General features: G+C 34.8%; 1 protein-coding gene across 2 annotated transcripts in view; it reads left to right on the plus strand.

The window, feature by feature from the left end:
* MED13L (mediator complex subunit 13L) overlaps positions 1-20,468 on the plus strand; it is a 309,405-nt gene that overhangs the window by 141,713 nt on the left and 147,224 nt on the right. For both annotated transcript variants that reach the window (XM_012469006.3, XM_012469007.3), the window contains exon 3: positions 17,702-17,786. In XM_012469006.3, the coding sequence (XP_012324429.1) occupies positions 17,702-17,786 (85 nt within the window). The remainder of the gene's footprint in view (positions 1-17,701; positions 17,787-20,468) is intronic.

The raw sequence follows: 20,468 nt of genomic DNA on the forward strand, positions 1-20,468 counted from the left end.
TACAGTTGTCTGCTATAAGTGGTAGATGAGAAAGTGACTGACTGGGACAGGGCTACTTTTACATAAGAAGGTCAGGTAGGGAATGCCCCTTGGAGGAGACAGCCAGATATAGGAAGAGGAAGGGCAGGAAGAGGAAGGGCAGAGGTTTGGAGCTTACTTTGTTGGAAAAAAGAAGGTCAGTGCTGTTGAAACGGGTACACAGAGGGAGGTGAAAGAGGTAGATAGAGGTGAGATAAAGGTAGAATATTGTAGGCCATGATAAGGAGCTTATTAAATAGATTAGTAATTCCTTGAGAAGCCATTAAAATAAGATTTTAAGTGGAAGGATGCTACCATGTGACGTAAGGTTTGAAAAGATTACTTTGGCTCTCATGGAGAATGGACTTAAGGTGCCTTGAGTGAAAGCAGGGAGACTAGTTTAAAAAGCTTTGCTTCTTGATGAAGCTCGATTATAAAAGAAATGTTAGTATATCTTCTGTTCAAACAACATCTGTTTTATGTTTGCTGCATTTCTTCTTTAGGTTATTTTCTTTATTACCTGGACTGCTGAGTCATTCTGAGTGGGAAATACTGCCTTTGAATATGTGTATATTTTAGTTAGAGTATTAATCTTAAAAGTTGAGATGATGGTATATATACAGTTGAACTTTTAACCTCATATTATCTCATGTGTATTTTTTGTTTTTGAGCCGGAGTTCCAAAAAAGTTTTAAAATTGTAAATTATAACAAACAGAAGATTGCATACAAAATAAATGAATTATTATATAACAGATATATACCTCCCAAGAAATGTTACAGGCAACCAAAAATCTTTCTGATAGTTCCATCAGTATCGAAACTGTCTTTCAAAGTGGTATAGTAACATTTTATTGTTATACTTTATAATAGCTGGTATTTAAACTATAGAAGGAATAATTAATATAATCAAACACCAATTGACAAAATATTGATAGCCTGTGTTTCAAAAGATAAGTTGTAAGTTAATTATTTGGAAAATACATTTTTTTTAAACCTATGAAAAATCTATTCTGAATGGTGGATAGATTCTAAGTCCTGCCTATCAAAAGGTTACTTGCTCTGTAATGCTTAACTTTAGTGTTGGTTTTGGTCCTGGGTTTTGTAACTAGAAGGGGTAGATTGATTAGGACTTCACTTTATAAACATTTAAAATCCTCAGAATCTGTCTGGGAGGGCTTTCCCACGTTCTAGTGCAGCTGGTTAGAATTACGCAATTTGAGCTGGAAATCTCAAAAAAAGTGTAGATAACTACAAAAGAAGCAACAGAGCCAGCGAAGTGTTAGCATTGCCCAATGGCTCAGGCTTTTTGGGTTTTTGGTTTGATTTATTCTTTCAGCTTTTCCGGTAATTTGCAAATTATATACTCTTTGCAAACTCTTTGTATTTATTTATAATATCTTTTCAAGTGAACTTCTGTAGAACTTCATAAGTTATAATGGCTAAAACTACATACAACTGGATAAAACTGCAGCTGTACTGGTTGAGATTGGAGATGGAAAGGGCCAGAGGGATTTACTTCTACAGGACTCTAGTACTCCAGGGACCACAGGAAGAAACCACTGCCCCTGTGTTGTGGGAGCTGCCCAGGCCTGCACTACTTCACACTGTGCCCTATCCAAAACTGCTGTGTCACTTAACTTTTCAGTCAAAATGCCATTCTACCCAAATTTTGAAAGAACATGGAATTGAACTCATTCACACCACTGTGACTGTGTAAATAACTGATCTTCATTTCCTAAAGTACTTGCAGGTTTCATATTGACTTGTTAATGCAAAGAAATCTTGGAGTGTTGAAACACCTACATTAAGTAAAAATATTGGCAGTGTTGGTGTATTTGTCATTTGTAAATTTTTTGCTTATGAGTTGGAAACTTCTTGGATTATTAAGTTTTGAATAATGACAACTTTTTCTTGGATATGTTTTAATAAAAGTTTTGAGAAATTTTTATTGCTTTCCAATAGGTTGTTTTTGCATTCAAAAACTAATTTTGAAGACATGAGGAGAGAATTGTACATTCTGTCTTTTAAAAGTTGAGAATAATAATATTGAATTCTATTAAGAGCCAGATTAGGGCAATGGAAATTCATATGGAAACCATAGTTGTTTATGAAAGTAAAATGTTCTAATAATTAAGAATACATTTAAACTGATTTTTTTTCTTTTCCTTTCAATGTTATCCAATGAAACTTTTTTAAAAATAATAATTTTTAATGTGTGGTGACATGTTTTATATTAATGATTAATTTTGTCTTTTGCAAAAAGAAGACAAGCAGGGAAAGTATGTAGAAGTAATTTGATTAGTTTTGGGGGAGTCATGTCTTACAGTATAGAAAACCAAAAGAAGAGAGAAGGACATAGGTTGATCACTGGCAATGGAGATAGATGTTATCTTCTGTAATAAGACTCATTGATTCCAGATGATGAAAATTTTAAGCTTTTGTCATTCTAAAATTGTGTGGAACACACAGAACTTCTCAAAGTACACTATGTTAAGTGCACATTAGAGTGCAGTGGTCCATTTATAGACACACTAGAGTTAGGCTACACATTTTCTAGTTTCTAACCTGCTGTGGTAGTACAGGTCAGAAAACTCTAAAATCTTACTTTTTAAAATTGCTTAAGCATTTGCCGTATTACACAATTTGTTTGTTGTATGTACAGAACCGTTTGTATTGATTGATTGATTGATTGATTGATTGATTGATAGACTGAGATGGGATCACACTATAGTGCCCAGGCTGGCCTTGAATTTCCAGGCTCATGTGTCCTCCCGCCTCAGCAGCCTGAATAGCTGGGAATATGGGCTCCTGACACATTGCCTGGCTACATAATTATTTTTCAAAAGCTATTACAGGTTCCAAAGTTTTGTGAACCAAACCAAACTTTTTCTATTATTTGCTTATTTTTGTTTCTTTTCTGTCTTAACAAATTTTCACATGTGCAAATTGTTTCATTTTGTAGCACATTCTTAATGTAAAACTCAATAGTGTTATGGAAAGCTTTAAAAAGAGACTGTCTTTTAATTGCTTAATTATACAGAATCTGCCAACTGTGAAAAAGTATTTTTCAATATTTTGTTTTAAGTATGATCTTTCAAAATTCATGACAATTTTTTTTCCTGCGAACTACCAAACTCTCTGTAAACTACAACCCAGCAACACACATGTGTAAACCAACAAAAGATTGCATTTGTGTATGTGGAAAGGTGGTTCACTTTTTGAAATTCCTTAAGCAAATTGACTTTATATATTGTCAGTATAATGTGGCTTATGACTTTTTTTTCTGATTTAAATTAGGGCTTTTTTTTTTTTTTTTTTTTTTTTTAAATTATAGACCAAATAGGGTTTCAGCATAATTTAGGGCTTTTATAGTTACAGTTCAAACCTTCACCAGGTGCAGCAGTTGCTGGGTGTTAAGTGAAATGATAGACTGATCTAATTATTCTGTATTTTTGTTTTTAATCAAAATTACATTTTAAAACCTGTGTTACAGTAGAAAGCAGTTTTTCTTCTGTCTTGGAGTAGCATTTTATATAAAGAAAAACAAATTATTTGTAGTAAAACTGAGTAACAAAGTAAAGAGAACAAATTATTTTGTAGTAAGATAATGGAAAAAAAGGATACTACTGTTGAATTTTCTTGTCCTGTGGTGAAAGAAGTGGAAAGAAGGTAGATCAATAATAATTACAGTTTCAGTGACAAAAATATTTTGTAATTTCTGCCTGCGAAGAATTGGATTTATAGAATGAATTCCCTTAAGGGTGACTTCTGTAATATTTGACATTCTGTCAAGCTGAAATAAAAGCCAAGGTACCCATCAGGTCTCAAGGAGATGGCACTGAGTTTGGTCTGAAGAAACCTTTGTGCACCAAGTCTTTACGGTAGTCAGCTCCTCTATTTCTCTCTCTGTCTCTCTCTCTGCAGATGTTATTTTTGCTACATTTGCTATTTTAACCTGTCAGTTAAAAAATAATTACTATGTCAGTATGGCTGGCGGCTCATATAGGAAAAATATGCTGTCTCTTAATCAAAGGTGATTACAGTTTTTCCCTGTCTATAAATGTGCTTGTTGTGTAACGAGAATGCATTAGTCTCAGCCTGATGTACGAAATGAAAGGCAGTAAGAAGCAGCACCATTGTTATCACTCCAGGCGTGTCTAATGAATCGTGTTTCCATGTTCTCTCGGTCACGCCGTAGAGTGCCCTCAGCCAGGGCTAAGCCTCCTGTAAAATGCTCTTTAAGATTATTGTAGCAAGAACAGAAATGCTGGATGACTAGGGGTGGGGAGAGAATGCCAACGAGACAGCTGCATTTCAAACAGTTACAGCTGCAAGGATTACTCACAGTAATAGCAGTGACAGACAACTGTTTGAGCTTCAGTGTAAAAGGCAATTTGGGGACTTGCCCTGTCAGAATTTTAGTAGCAAGATTGTGTGTGCACGTGTGTGTGTGTGTGTGTGTGTGTGTGTGTGTGTGTGTGTGATTCAAATCAGTTTGTGTCTGAAGAATGGAAGGAAATATTTTAAATTTTTACTGCTCAATTGTGCCAATGTTGAAATCAATAGTTGACATTTTTATTAATATTGTCCTAGAGGAGGTTTTTAAAATGCTTGTAGCATTGATGAATTTAAATATATATGTTCTAACTGAATCACATGCTGCTTTTCTGTCTCAGAATTTGTCTTGTAATGATTCCTGTTTTAAAAATGTTGGTGTTCCTTGTAATTTCTGACTTATAGTCTTGTTTAATATAGTAGCCTTATTTTAAAAATTTATTTTAAAATGTAAGCTTATTAAAGTAATGCCTGTCATGAAATCTGAAAGAAGTAAAAGAGAAAATAATCATTATTCTAGCAAAGATAATTGTTAATTTTAATCCTTCTAGACCCTTGTTTATGCATTCTAGAGCATATTAAGAGCATAGTTTTAATGATTAAAAATGGTAATCATTTTTTAAAATGTTTGAAATAAGTAGCAAATGGGGACAAATTTGGTTTTGAGAAGTCAATAACAGCCACTGTGCAAGATTTTTTTTTCAATGTTTTCTGTAGCAGTTGTCTTTTGAAGGCCTTGGGCAGTTTATTTAGAAATTTAGTTTTATGGTTTCCTTCAATTTAAAGTTTGCTGGCTTTACAGGGAGTCTTGTGATCTATTGAAATGCTAACTTGGGTCCGGTCTCAACTGCTTCATTGCAGTGTAGAAACTGTCATTAAAATTCTGGTTATTCTACAATTGACAGAGAACCCATGCTGATTCCTTAGGAAGATATTATACTGTTAAAATTTTGAATTGCAATTGTGCTTCTGTTTGCCAGATATTATCAATATTTGTAATTACTTAAGTTTGCAAATAGGTTGAAATAAATGGAATGTTTTGGTATATATCTTCTACCTATGATTCTTATTTGTTTGATGAATTGACATCAGGAAGATTACAATCCATTTTCAACATAGATTTGTTAAGTGATACACTGAATGTTTTATACTCATGAGCAATTCAAGAAATCAGAACTCTAAATAGGATGAAGTTGATATAGGTAATAAGTCCATTAGTTATTAATGACTTCAAATATAGATTCTATGAGGCAACTGATGGCAGCATAAATTTATCAATCAGTGGTGTTGTAGTGTTGTAAGTCATTGGATTTTTTTATGGGTGAAGTGCTATATTTCAGAATCAGTGTAGCATTGTGCTCCTTTGTTACTTACTTTCTTTGGTAAGTCAGTTTTGAGAAGGCAGATACTTCAAAAATATTTTATTTATCTTGTTATTCCTTTGTTGCAATTAGATTAAATCGATACATATTTTCTTGTTGTAATATTTGATTAGTGTAGTTTTTAGTAAGTAGATTTAATAATTTCAGAAGTTTTTTTTTTTTTTTTTTAACACTACAGTGCATTTTATATGTTTAAGATAGAAATTGAAAACAAAGGCAGGGGGCAAATGATAAATCCTGGATTCAGAGCTGTGCTATCTTTAGCAGTTAGTTACTGAAATCTAACTGTGAAACAATGTCCTCATTTCATGTGCCTTCCTTTACTTGTATTTCTGAAGTTTTGAGCGAAATTTGATTTTCAGCAATTTTAACGGCTGAATAAGGAGTGCCATCCCTGAAAGTGCCCCTCCCCCACCTCCAGTATTTGCAGTGGCCAATGCCGTTGCTGAACTCAATGTTCTGGATAATAGGTTTCATTAGTTTTGATGCCTGAGGTAAAAAAGCAGTAGGTGGGAGTAAGAAGTGTTTTTGATGTCTAGACGTTCATTTCAGCTGTTGCTGCAATATGATACATTAAAAGGAAATATGTATCATAGCTCAGAGGAAATATGTATTCTTTGAAAGCAATTCTACTTTTAAACTGTGTAAGGCCGGGTGACCTGAATTCTAAAAGCATGAGCTTGAATTTCTTCTAGGTTTCACAATCTTTATGCTCCTCCCTACCCTATTCCATTCTCCCTCCTCCCATTTTTTTCCCCTTCAAGTAAAGTATGTCAGTTTCATTTATGGAATTGGAAGGGATATCTTTCCAAGATCTCTGCTGGGAAACACAAAATCATTGAAGTATATGCTGCTTTGATATTTTGCCATATTGACTTCATTCCCCCTGAACCTTTTATATGTGTTTTCTTTCAAATAAGCTTATTAATTCTGCAAGGAGCCATGTTTTGTCAAGTTGAAAGAGCTTATATTACAATTGGTGAGGAATTTGAAAAATTATTTGGGCACCAAGCAATAATTACTGCTATTTAAAAATTTTCCTTTATAAACACTGTCTTTTCTGTTAAAAATATTTATATAGTACTTTTGCAGTTTAAATATTTGATTATGAGGATAACTATAGTAAAAGAGGTTGAATAACAGCAATTTAAATATATTCTGATGATAGCTTTTATTATTTAAGTGAGATAACTTTCGTGCCAAAGTAGTTTTTCTTTGTAAATAAGCAGCTGTAGTAGTACTTAGTTTTAGTTTTCAATCTGGCTGTAATAGACAAAATAACAGCAGGAGAATGTTTTAATTTAGAAATTTCTTGTTTTGATTGACTGTCGCCACTCATTTATTTTACATGCATTTTCAATCTCTTGGTTCTTTCTCTTTTGAGACCAACAAAATTTTAGGAAAATTCTCCCATTATACATAATTAGACTTATAAACATAGTTTATAAAGATAATCTTATTGCTACTTTTTATTCTTAAGGTATCATAAACATTTAAGTTGAAACTGGAAAAACCAAAGGAATTAGGCTTTTTTTATTTTTTTCTTTTGGAATGGAGACAGCATGCCATGGAGAGATTGTAGGTTTCATAAAGATAGGGACTTCTTAGAGACTTTTTGGCAGCTGTTTTTCTTCTCCGTCCACCTTGAAAGGGAGAATGCATTTCATTTGTAGAAATGTAGGCTAACTGCTCTGTTCCTCTGTATGTATTTTCCCCTAAAGAAAATCTGTGTGTGTGTGTGTGTGTGTGTGAGAGAGAGAGAGAGAGAGAGAAGAATGAGAAAGAGAAATTATTTAAAAAAGCTAAAATGTAATTTTGTCTGACTTAGTCTTTGAAAAATTTACATGTAACTAGAACACATTAATTTTGGGTCCAAATTTTGGAACCAAAGGGAAATTTAACTTCAGTGTTAAGATTGCCTTTCTAGCCATTGCTGAGAATAAAAGAATGGTTAAAGAAGAGTTGTGTGAGTGGATTTGCTTAACACTAAGTGTTGTATAGTGAAAAGAGCATGGGTGTCAGGGTCAGAACATTTGGATTTGAATCCCATCTGTACCACTAATCCTTTAAGTACATGTGAGGAAATTTTAGATTGGTGCTAATTTCAGTGAAATTTTGAAATATACATAGTCAAGTCAACTCTGTGCATGTTTATGAATGTCCAAGAAGTTCTAGTCACAGCAGCTATGAAAATAAATTGCTTCCCCTTGGGGAATTAGTTAATGGATTAATATATTTTATTATTCATAACAGTAGGTTTAAAAACATTTGATCCCTTTATGCTGCTGACTATAGCTCAGTTTGACTGCAAATTCTTAAGACTTGTTAGTTATGTGACTTTGGACAAGTATATATATATGTGTGTGTGTGTGTGTGTGTGTGTTTAGGAAGAGGTCTTTCTTTCTTGCCTAGGCTGCAGTACAGTGGCATGCCATCATAGTTTACTGCATCCTCAAACTCTTTGACTTAAGTGATCCTTTTGCCTCAGCCTCCCAGGAAGCTAGGACTACAGGCCTGTGCCACCACCTCCAGCTACTTTTTTAAAAGTTTTTGTAGAGGTGGAGTCTTGCAGTCCTACCACTTGGCCTTCCAGAGTGATAGGATTACAAGTGTAAGGCACTGTGCCCAGTCTTCTTAAGATTAAGTGTTAGTTTTCTCATCTATAAAATGGAGATTAGAATAAACTGTATTCATCGGGGTCTTAGCTTCAAAATAAGAAAAGGATTTGATTAAAAGAATATTGGGTGTCCACAGAACTATTTGGCACTGAAGTAGTTCAATGAAAAAGCTACTACTAGCTACCACCAAGCACTGGATGCTGTGGTACCTCTACTGCTTTAGCACCAAAAACTTGATCTTGAAGCTTCTGTTTCTAGAGCTGTCAGAAAGATATCTCCATCGAGTTTCATTTTGTCCCTGGATTCAGAGTCAAAGGTGTGGACCAGGAGCATCTGGTAGGGGTTAGGATATATTTCCTTGTTTATACTGTAGGAGAGGATGGAAAAGAGAGAATCAGCATTTTTAGCTTCCATTAGGGGAGATCATATTTGCCCCCAACCAGGACTGTTAATGATACAGGAAATGGACAATTCCCAGTGATAAGAAGCCCAATGCTAAGTGACAAAAGTGAGTGCCAGATGTCTGTTACTCTGTCCCATAGTGGTGTGGTGAGTGGTCTCCCCACCTCCCCATTTATATGTCGTGCTTAATTCAAACCTTGGCACATAAAATAAGAACGATTGTTTTCTGGATAGAAAACCAACGTTGACTATATGTTACTTAATTGTTAATTGAAAATCTAAGACATTTTATGCCTAGTAGCTGTTCTGCAAACTATGGAAAATAGTTTTTGTCTCCCAGTGGTTTGCACATATCTATGTTAGCTTTTTGAGAGCATTCCTAGTTCCCCGCCTGGTGCTTGACACATAACACGGTAAAGAACTATTGGCTAGGCTGGGAGCGGTGGCTCAAGCCTGTAATCCCAGCACTTTGGGAGGCCGAGGCGGGTGGATCATGAGGTCAAGAGATCGAGACCATCCTGGTCAACATGGTGAAACCCCGTCTCTACTAAAAATACAAAAAATTAGCTGGGCACGGTGGCGCGTGCCTGTAATCCCAGCTACTCAGGAGGCTGAGGCAGGAGAATTGCCTGAACCCAGGAGGCGGAGGTTGCAGTGAGCCGAGATCGCGCCATTGCACTCCAGCCTGGGTAACAAGAGCGAAACTCCGTCTAAAAAAAAAAAAAAAAAAAAAAGAACTATTGGCTAGTTAATGTTGATCAAATTATCTGTTATTAGATTCCAAGCATGCCTTTGCAGATTTAACTTATTTTGAAATTTTAGAGATTTATTGAAACATGTGTTGCTCTTATATTTCTGGAAACCCTGATCATGAAGTATTAGATGAGAAAAAAAAGGATGGTCTGATTTATATTCTATTAGACAAATGTATTTGTTAGTGACAGTAAATTAAAAGGATCAGCAAATTAATGTATTCTCCTTAAATTCATAGCCTAAATTGATAGTATATATTAGTATGGTTATTGGCTTAGGATAATTTTTTATGATAAATTGATTACTCTTGAATCTTCAGTATGTAATGTTTAGTACAATATGTTAAGACATAGGAAATTTAAGTCCAAACACTCTCTACTTTTATAATTGCCTCTACTGATTTATATATAAATTTTGTTTATCAACTTATAATTTATAAATTCATATTGTTTTCTAAGTTTTAGTATACTTTACTTAGACAAGGGCTTAAGGTAGTGGGATTTGTTTTATTTTGTGAGGACCCCAGATTTATAGCCAATTGGTTAGAAGCTTTAGAGGCCTGGACTGGCTCCTGTCATCTGAAGTGGGGACAGTTCGGTTGAGGACTAAGCCCTCAACCTGTTTGAGGGCTTATATTTTATATTATTTTATATTTTGTTTTATATTAACTTAGTGCCTAAACTTTATATTAATTTATATGTTACATATTTATAGAATATAAAGGAACAGATGAGAATGACCATATAATTATTTTTCAAAATAATTTTTAGCAGTTTAAAAATAAAAATATTGACTGAGTGCATTGACTCATGCCTGTAATCCTAGCACTTTGGGAGTCGGAGGCAGAAGGATCACTTGAGCTCAGGGGTTCAAGAGTAGCCTGGACAACATGGTGAGACCCCATCTTTACAAAAATAAAAAATTAACTGGGCAGGGTGGCCTATGCCTATAATTAACTCCCAGCCAGTTGGGAGAGTGAGGTAGGAGGATTGCTGAGCCTGGGAGGTCGAGGCTGCAGTGAGCTGTGATCATGTCACTGCACTCTAGCCTGGATGACAGAGCTAGACAGTGTCTCAAAAAAAAAAAAAATTTACCTTAAGATGTTTATATTTTGTTACATTTGCATTATATACACTATTTGATATGAAGTAAAGAATGTAACTGTGGGACATTGGGCTCTTGGAAGAATTACTTCAGTCTGAATTTCCTTGCTAATTACTCAAAATTTTTTTTTTTTTTTTGCTTTTAATACTTCATGAATGGAGGTCAGTCACATAAATGCCATTTCTTTTGGATTAAAAAATGCTTTTTGTATATAAATTTAGAGTACGAGTCCTTTTGATTAAATGTTGTTCTTATTTTCAACACTAAGAAAATAAAGAGGTTAATATCAGCATATTCTTGATGGCTTAAGTCCAGAAACTTGGACCCATAGTAAAATGAGTTTTCATAAGTTAGAACAGTAAAAGATTGTGAGTAAAGTTTACCATATTTAGTAAATAATGTTTCTGCAGGTTTGCACAAATGTGTGCAGTATGTAACTACCACTATAATCAAGATATAGAGTGGGTCTGTCACCCCTCAAATTTCCTGTGTCCCTTTGGTATCAAACTATCTCACCACCTCCATACCTGGAAACCATTGAGAAGTTTACAGTACCTTAAATTTGCCTTTGCAAGAATGTCATATGAATGAATCATACAGCATATAGTCTTTTAAGTATGGCTTCTTTTTACTTTGCATAATGAGATTCATTCATATTTTTGCTTTTATCAGAAGTTCCTTTTAATTTGTGATTAGTAGCCCATTGTATAGATATTTCATTGTTTTTCCCACTGTTGAGAAACATTTGGATGGTTTCCAGTTTTTGGTGTTTACAAATACAACTTCTGTAAACATTTGCTATAGTTTTTCATGTGAACATAAATTATTTTACTTGAGTATATACCTAGGAGGATGTAAGGAAGAAACAAACTTCTTTCTCCTACTGTACTCTCACAACACAAAACACTTCTTGACCAAACATTGCAGAGGTCGGGGGTGGTGTTTCTCCTACACCAAGTAATCAATCAGGTCTGCAGGGGACGCCAGCTGGGTTTCCTCTAATTCAGTTCAATTCTGACACTGTCTACCTGGAGATAGCATCACATCTTAAAGGCTGTGGGCTTAGTCCCACAGGACTGTCCCCACTTCAGATACCAGGAGCCAATCTAGGCCTCCAAAGCTTCTGACTAATTGGCTATAAATCTGGGGTTACCACAACGCCCTCCTTGGGTTCTGTTAATTTGCTATACTGGCTCACAGATCTCGGGGGAAACTTCACTGTGTTTACTGGTTTATTACAAATGATATGGAGGACGGCTAAATGTAAGAGACACATAAGGCAAGGCATGTAGGAAGGGACAGGAGCTTCCATGCCTTATCTTGAGTATGCCACTGTGGGAAATGGGTTTATAACATCTGGAAAAATCCACACCTGGACAGTGGATTACTTAGCAAGGCTAGTTTACTTCCTGGAGGAAGGGTGCAACTGGCTGGCAGTTTTGCTAGGAGAGCACACCTGAACAAAGGAGACAGGGAGATTTATAACTTTCATAACCTGATGCAGTGGCCTTACCGCTGTGTCCAGTTTCCGTTGTCTAGACAGGACCTCACATTCTATGCTTGACCCAATTGGCTAAAAACTTGGAAATTTCCTGAATAGGTAAGGGGAAAGAAGACAAGGAAGAAGACAAGAAAGGAGAGGAAGCCAGTCAGGAGAAGGTCAGGAGGGTTTCCAAATAAGGAATGGCATGCACCAGGGTTTGGAGCTTGCCCAGTTCTGTTCAGACATGTTGGAGCGAGTCAAGGTAGCTGATTTAAGACGTAGCTGATTTAAAGAATACATATACATGGTTATATGTTTATGCTAATAGTGGATAATGACCATAGAGCAAGAGATTGTGACTCCTTCTTATAATGGAGTCTAAGATACAAACTTTGAAGAAGAACTTTCCCATCTTTCACAGCCACCCTCCAAGAACCTCCATGTGTCCAGTTATTTGGAAGCTCTCAGAACTCAGTCGTTTTGGGTTTTTATGAAAGCTTCATTCTATAATCATGTAGGCTTGATTCGTTAATCCATTGTCCATTGTCCACTGGTGATCAACTCAACCTTTAGCCCTTCTCTCTAGAGGTCAGCGTGGGTGGGGTTGGGGAATAGGGGGCTGAGACTGAAAGTTGTAACCCTCTGGTCACATGATTATTTCCCTGCTAATCAGCCCTCATCCTGAGGCTGTCTAGACCACCAGTAATTTCTTTAGCTGTTAGTGTACAAAAGACATTCTTAGCACTCTAGAGATTTCAAGGATTTTAGGAGCTATATGTCAGGAACAGGAGCTCTATGTCAGGAAAGAAGACCAAATATATATTTCACAATATTACAAAGGGATATTGCTGGGCTGTATGGTAACTGTGTTTAACTTTACAAAATATTGTCAAGGGCGACTTTTCCAAAGTGGCTGTGCTGTTTCTAATTCCCACCAGCAGTATATGACAGTTCTGGCTACTCTGTTTTATATGCTAATCGGCACATAGTGTTGTCAGTTTTTCTTTTAAGCCATTTTAATGGATAATGATATCTCATTGTGATTTTAAATTACATTTCCTTAATGACTAATGAGGTTTTGAGCACTTTTTCTTATACTTATTTACCATTCATCTAGAGTCTTATTTGGTGAACCGTCTGTTAAAATCTTTTGCCCATTTAAAAGTTTTTTTTTTTTTTGGTAGTTGAGTTTTGAGATTGAAAAAAAAAAAGTAACGTATTCTGAATAAAAGTCCTTGTCAGATGTGTGATTTGTAACTGTTTATTCCCCATCTGTGGTGTGTCTTTTCCATAGCTTAACATAACATTCCCATATTTTTTGAAGAGCTGAAGTTCTTCATTTTGATGAAACACCATTTATCAGTTTTTCTTTTATGAATCATGCTTTTGGTGTCATATCTAAGAAATCTTTGCCTACCTTAAGCTATCAAAATTTATCTCCTGTGTATTCTTAGAAATATCAGATTTAGGTTTTGCGTTCAGGTCTGTGATCTCATTTGATTTTCTTTTTCTGTATGGGTTTGAGGTTCTTTTTCTTTTTTTCCTTTACTGAATTGACTGAATTGCCTTGGCACCTTTGTTGAATTAAAACAAAAAGAATTTGTGGCTCAATTTCTGAACTCAATTCTGTTGCTGTGTGTCCTTTCTACAGTATTGTGCTGGCTTGCTTACTCTACCCTAATTCATAGTAAACCTAGAACTCAGTTGATATAAGTACTTCCATATTTTTCTTTTACCACATTGTTTTGGTGGTTCTATTTCCTTTGCCTTTTCATATAAATATATAGAATTTCTCAGCTCATCTATTTCTGTAAAACATCCTGCAGGGATTTTAATTGGAATTGAGTTGATTCTATAGATTGGTTTGAGAAGAATTGGCATCTTAACAACCATTTTTTGAGTTTATGGTCAATTTATCTTTTTTACTTCTTTTTTAGCATTGTAGTTTCAGCGTATTTTGTAATATTTATACGCAAGTATAAATGGGTTTTGGTGCTACTGTAAATGGTACTTAAAAAATTTCAGTTTCTAATTATTTATTTCTCACTATAGAAATATGATAGTTTGTGTCTATTGACCTTGTATTCAGTGATTGGATAAACTCAGTTTTAGTTCTTGTAGATTTTTTTCTGTTGGTTCTTTAGGATTTTCTAATGGACAGTCCTGTCATATGTAAATAGAGACAATTATTTCTTCCATTCCAATTTGTATGCCCGTTATTCTTTTTCCTTCCCTATTGTACCGCGTGAAACTCAGGTATAATTTGGAATAGGAGTGGTGAGATCAGACATTCTTACCTTTCAGTCTTTTGCCACCAAGTGTGATGTTAATTGTAGGTTTTGGTTAATTACTCTCAAGTTTTTTTGTTGTTGTTTGAAGAAAAAAAGTCTATCCTAGGCTCTATTTTAAAATTGTAAAATCAGGATAAAATTTTAATGGTATATTAAAATTTTGTCAGCCACGCAGCAATTGTGGTGAAGTTGACATTGCCTGTGCATGCTCATTAATTGTTTAGCGTTCCACAGTGCATGCCTGGAGAGCTATAACACCTCAGTATTTCAGTTGACAAAGTGTTTGAGAATGATTTGAGGGAGTTTGTTGTTTGTGAACTTGCCTTTGACATCCTCTGACAAGGTCAAGGTAACACCAACATTAAAACTTGCAAAATGATATCATGAGGAAAGAATTAGATGTGAATAGGAGATATTAAGACAGGTAACCTGGTTTCTTCACTAAGTCAACTGCGTATTTAAAAAAAAGGAAATGAGCTGTACTTGATCAAAGAAGACTGAAGAGATAATTGGCAGACCTTGCTTAGAATATGATTTGATGCACACTAAAGTATTTAGAAGTGGAATTTGCCATAAAGTTTTTCAAAATAAACAAAGAGAAGGGTGGTTGCAGCAAGAGACATAACGTCAATAATTTGGCTTAGGAATTTACTGGGACATGTTATTCTATTTTCTTCTCCCTTCTTTCTCTTCCCTCTCCCTCTTCCCCCTCCTTCCTCCTCCCTTTCCACCTCTCTCAGCCTCTCCCCTTCTCCTCCTCTTCTCCCCCTTTTCTCCCCATCTTCTCTCCCTCTTCTCCCCCTCTTGTTCCTTCCCTCCCTCCTGCTCTCCCTTCTCGTCTTCCTTTTTTCTTTTTTTGAGACAGGCTTTCACTCTGTCACCCAGGCTGGAGTGCAGTGGTGGCATGATCATGGCTTACCACAGTCTTGACCCTGCTGGGCTTAAGCAATGCTCCTGCCTCAGCCTCCAGAGTAGTTGGGACAACAGGTGTGTACCACCATACCTGGCTAATTTATTTTTATTTATTTATTTATTTATTTATTTATTTACTGAGATGGAGTCTTACTCTGTAGCTAGACTGGAGTGCAGTAATGGGATCTCAGCTCAATGCAATCTTCGCCTCCTGGGTTCAAGCGATTCTCCTGCCTCAGCCTCCCGAGTAGCTGGGACTACAGGCACGCGCCATCATGCCCAGCTAATTTTTCGATTTTTAGTAGAGATGCGGTTTCACCTTGTTGGCAGTGCCGGTCTTGATCTCTCGACCTTGTCATCTGCCCACCTCGGCCTTCCAAAGTGCTGCGATTACAGGCGTGAGCTACTTTTAATTTTTATTTTTTTATTTATTTTATTTTTTTATTTTTAGAAACGAGGTCAGGCTGTGTTGCCCAGGCTAGTCTTGATCTCTTGGGCTCAAGCAATCCTTATGCCTTGTCCTCCCCAGAGTTTTCGGATTACAGCTGTGAGCCACCACATTCAGCCCTCTGTTTTCAAATATATTAGAAGATTTTAATATCAGAAGTTTAAAACAATGTGCTGCATAGATGTTACCAGTGGAAGAAAATTCTGGAAATAAAAGTGGGACAGTCTTCACAAATGCTGCATCACCAGCACTCTTTATGGCACAAAAGATGGTTATGTAGGAAAATACTGTACCAGTGACTGGTTTGAAGATTGACTCAGAAGAGGTAGACTTGGCATATTGATGTAGTTTTAGAAATTTTCAACTAATTTATTTTGCTTATAGTATCTGTTTTATGTATGCATAATAATGTAATATGATGAATAGGACTCAATAAGTTTAAAGGAGCTCTCTGAATAATTGCAAAGTAAAAATTGTAAGTGATAACAATGATATTATAGTTTGTCACCTTCCCCTCCTCTCCTGGTGGTTTACAAAATAATGCTGTATCTTAAAATCAATGGTGCCTTAGTGTCAGTGAAACACATTAGGAAAGAAAAGCAAATTAATGTGAAGTGTCCTTTTTGTTGAGAAATTAGCTCTCTTTCAAATCCAAAAAAGTTCTACATGAAAGATAAATGTATGAGAAGGAGCATAGATTCATGATATTTGCAGAATATTGTTGGAAATTTTGGAATGTTTTATCTTGAGCAAAGACTATCAGTTGTTAGCAGGAATGTTTTTCTGTTTGCTGTATTTTATTTCTGTTTCTCTTGCTATAAATAACATAACTTTTTCAGACAGAGATTGCTTTGGGAAAATTTGGTAAATCAGGATTAGCCACATAGGCAAGAAGACAAAAAGTTATTTGACATAACCAAGAAAAAAAAATCCAGCTTTGTAATTTTCAAAAAGTCTAATAGATAAAAGGCCTGAATGTAGTTTTTGGAATGCTGTCTGATATGAGAATATGGGGATGTATTTTGGTCTGTCTACTGGTATGGTAAAAGCATTAAACGTGCCTTGTGGATATAATGTGTGTTTTAATTCTGTTAAATTTTTTTCCTCTGAGTGCTTTTGTCAAGATAACAAGTAAAAGAGGAGTTTTTTCTTCTAGAAATGTTGTTTTCCTCCTTCTAATTTTTTGCTATCTTTCATTGAACTAGGGTAATTTAAAAGGAAATTAACTGTCTTCTCTAGGGCATTTTGTGTCTGTTTATATTTATGAAAAGGAATTTTAGGAATGCATGGGGTATTGTTAATACTTAAGTTGAATTCTTTTGGTGTTTTAACATATTTCAATGTTATAACATATTTCAGAGGCAAACAGGATACTTCCCAAAATGTCAAACATTAACAAAATTATAAATTCAGGAAATAAATTTGATGTTTTAGGAAGATGTAATTTCCTGACAGTTTTTCTAAAATCATATCCTTTAGACCTTCAAAACATGTAAAGACATTTGTGTAAATCTGACACTTTTGGAATTTTTTTTCTCTTTTCTCTCTAAAAACATTTTAGATCTTTGCTGTTAATTTGCAACATTCTTTTTACCTTTAAATAGGACTTTAACAAAATAAGTTTTTGTGACACTGTCAAGTAGATTAATTTGAGAATTTTAAATGATTGTAAACCTTGAAGAAGCAGATTGTAAAAACATTTATGGGAGGAGTGTTATACCATGCCTCATATTTCAGACTTTAAAACCAGGACACATTACTTTTTTTTTGTACATAATTATTTCGTAACTTTGGGCAAATACTTAAAAGTACACTGTCTGGTTCAGTATGAGATTATTTAAGTCATTTAAATTAACTCATTAACTTTGCTTTAGAAAAATGTTTTAAAAGTTTCTTTTTATTTGGATGTCCTTTTTACTGGTTCTTTTTTTTCTTTTTTCTTTTTTTTTTTCAGTTGTGGAAGAAGGACTCTGGGAAAATGGCCTTTCCTATGAATGTAGGACGCTGCTCTTCAAAGCGATCCACAATCTGTTAGAAAGGTAAGAGAAGGAACAGCAGAGAGTGGTTTGCAGACAACCAAGTATTTTGCTAGATACTGAGAGTTCCTGTAATTTTCAAATCTTTTCACTTGCAGTGATTTATTGTGAGTATGAAAATTAAGTTTTATAAATCTTTTGTTTCTCTTTCTGTTAATATAATTTGAAATTTAGAGAAGTTTTTGAAAGAGTACGAAGAACTCCCATATTCCCTGCCCTTCTGCGGTGCTTTTTTTTTTTTTTTTTTTTTTTAATTTATTCCCTAAACTGTTTGTACGTTTGTAAACTGAAGATTAATTTCTTTTTTACTGTTAAGTATTTGGTGTATATTTCCTGATGACAAAGATATATTAGCACAGTATATATTACAAATTAGGAAATTTAACATTGATAGAAAGGCATAATCTAACCTGTAGTTCAACTCAGATGTCATCAGTTGTCCCAGTTATATTTATTATAGCTTAACCTCCTAAGAGTCCATCCATGGTCATATATTAACATTTAGTTTTCATGTCTCTTTAAATCCGGAACAGTTCCTTAGCCTTTCTTTTTCTTTCTTGACATTGTTATTTTTGATGAAATCAAACCTTCTTACATTTCAGTTTGAGTTAGTTTTCTCATGCTTAAATTCAGGTTATGCTTTTTATTAATAGGAATAACATAGAAGTGACGTTGTGTTTTCATCAGCCTCATATTGTCAGTGTCCCATTATTAGTGATGTTAGCATGTTCTGTCATGTGATTGAGGTAATTTTCTGTCAGGTTTCTCCACTGTAAATTAGTAAGTATTTTGTTAACTATGATCTTTGCCAATTTTGTATTTGAAATTAATAGGTAATTTGTGGCCAGATGCAATGAGATTATGTAATTACCCTGTTTCTTATCAAATTTTCATTTGTTTTAGCCTGCATTGGTAGTCCTTGCTTAAATTAGTTATTACCATTATGGCTATAATGTTAATTTTCAAATGCCGCCATTCTCTCTACTTTTATTAGTCAGCATCCTGTTGTAAGGAAGAGCTTTTTCATTTTCTCCCATTTTATTTCCTTATTTATCTTGTTATATAAATTTGGACCCATGGATTGTTATTCAATGGATTACAGTTAATTTTTACCATCATTTATGTTGATGCTTAAATTCTCCCAGATTGGTCAGAGGAAGCCCCTTTGTGATGGCTTGCTCCTGTTTCCTTCAGACGGATCTCTTCATTGTTGAAACATCTCCTTACTTTCTGGCCTAACAATAGGTTGTTTTGAGGGGAGAAGTAGATGAGAAAGAATGGGTTTATTAAGAGCTTGTATGAGAAAAACTTTTTACTTTTCTTCATGAGTCTGTATGTAGTACTTTCAGGTAATCAAAGCTGAAAGGACTTTCTAGTACTATTAAGTTTCTTATCCAAACTGTTGGCTACTGTGGTTACCACTATAATATAATCACTTAGGATACTTGAGCTACAGTTGATATGTTATTTCAGTTACCCAGAAAGACTTTTTCCACTGAAGATTTCTCTATTTCTCATTCTCAGCTTTAGTTCCTAACTGTGATTTGGCGTAGACCTAGAGTTCATCTGTTACTAAAGCGTAATATGCACGTGGCACCATTGGTTTAAGTAGGAGTTAAGTACTCTTAAGTATTCTGAATAGTTGGCATTTCTGTTTTCCACTGTAAAACAAAGCAAAGTACACAGAAACTTGATCCAAGAAAATGTGGAAAACTTAGTGTTTCTATAATCCTGTGCCAGAATAAAGCTCTTGGTATCTCTACAATAATTAATGCACCTTTAAGTACAGTTCTTTTTGTATAAAATTCTAGAGTATCTGTAACAAAGTATATTTTAAAATTGTAACTCACTGTGTGTTTTTTTTTTTAAATATCCTGATTTATTCCTTTCAGAAGAATATGAATAAATGCAAAGTTGAATTTTTTTTTTTTTAAGTTTGGTACTGGCAAGAGTAGCATGTTTCTTTGTTGGGAATTAGAAAAGCAGAAAAATTGGAAGCGGGGTAAGTGTAGGTAATTCGTTTATTTTGGGCTCATGAATTCAGAATTTGTGATCGAAATTGAAGTTTAGGTCAAATTGAACTATTTATAAGAAAATTGTCAGCCTGGGCAACATGGTGAGACCTCGCCTCTATAAAAATTTTAAAAGTTAGCTGAGCATGATGGTGTGTTCCTGTGGTCCCAGCTGCTTGGGAGGTTGAGGTGGGAGGATTGCTTGAGCCCAGGAGGTTGAGGTTGCAGTGAGTGGTATTCATATCACCACACTCTAGCCTGGGTGACAGAGCGAGACCTTGTTTGAAAAAAAAAAAAAAAGTAAATTAATTATGACATACAAAGTTTGGGATAGTTCTAAAGAACTTTGGGTTATTCCTTGGCTTTATTTCAGGGTCTGTTACTTGGGCAGTTACCCTCATCTCCCTAAGCCTTAGTTAACATACAGTAATTAAGTATAGGATACCATGTACCTTGAGCTTTTGCTAGATGATAAATATATATATCATGTGTGCCACATAATGCCTCACATACTATTAATGTCAGTAATTATTTACTTTTACCATAAATTTTATTTTATATACTTTGATTTGTATTCTTTCAAATTTCATTAAAATAGTTCCAGAATGGTCTATTTGAATCCTCCTACAGTAGGTAATTTTGAAACAAATAAAACATCTTTTCTTTTAGAAAA

The sequence above is a fragment of the Aotus nancymaae genome, unplaced genomic scaffold (assembly GCF_030222135.1).
Source record: "Aotus nancymaae isolate 86718 unplaced genomic scaffold, 86718_ANA_hifiasm-v0.15.2.pri h1tg000021l, whole genome shotgun sequence".
Taxonomy (NCBI): Eukaryota; Metazoa; Chordata; class Mammalia; order Primates; family Aotidae; genus Aotus; species Aotus nancymaae.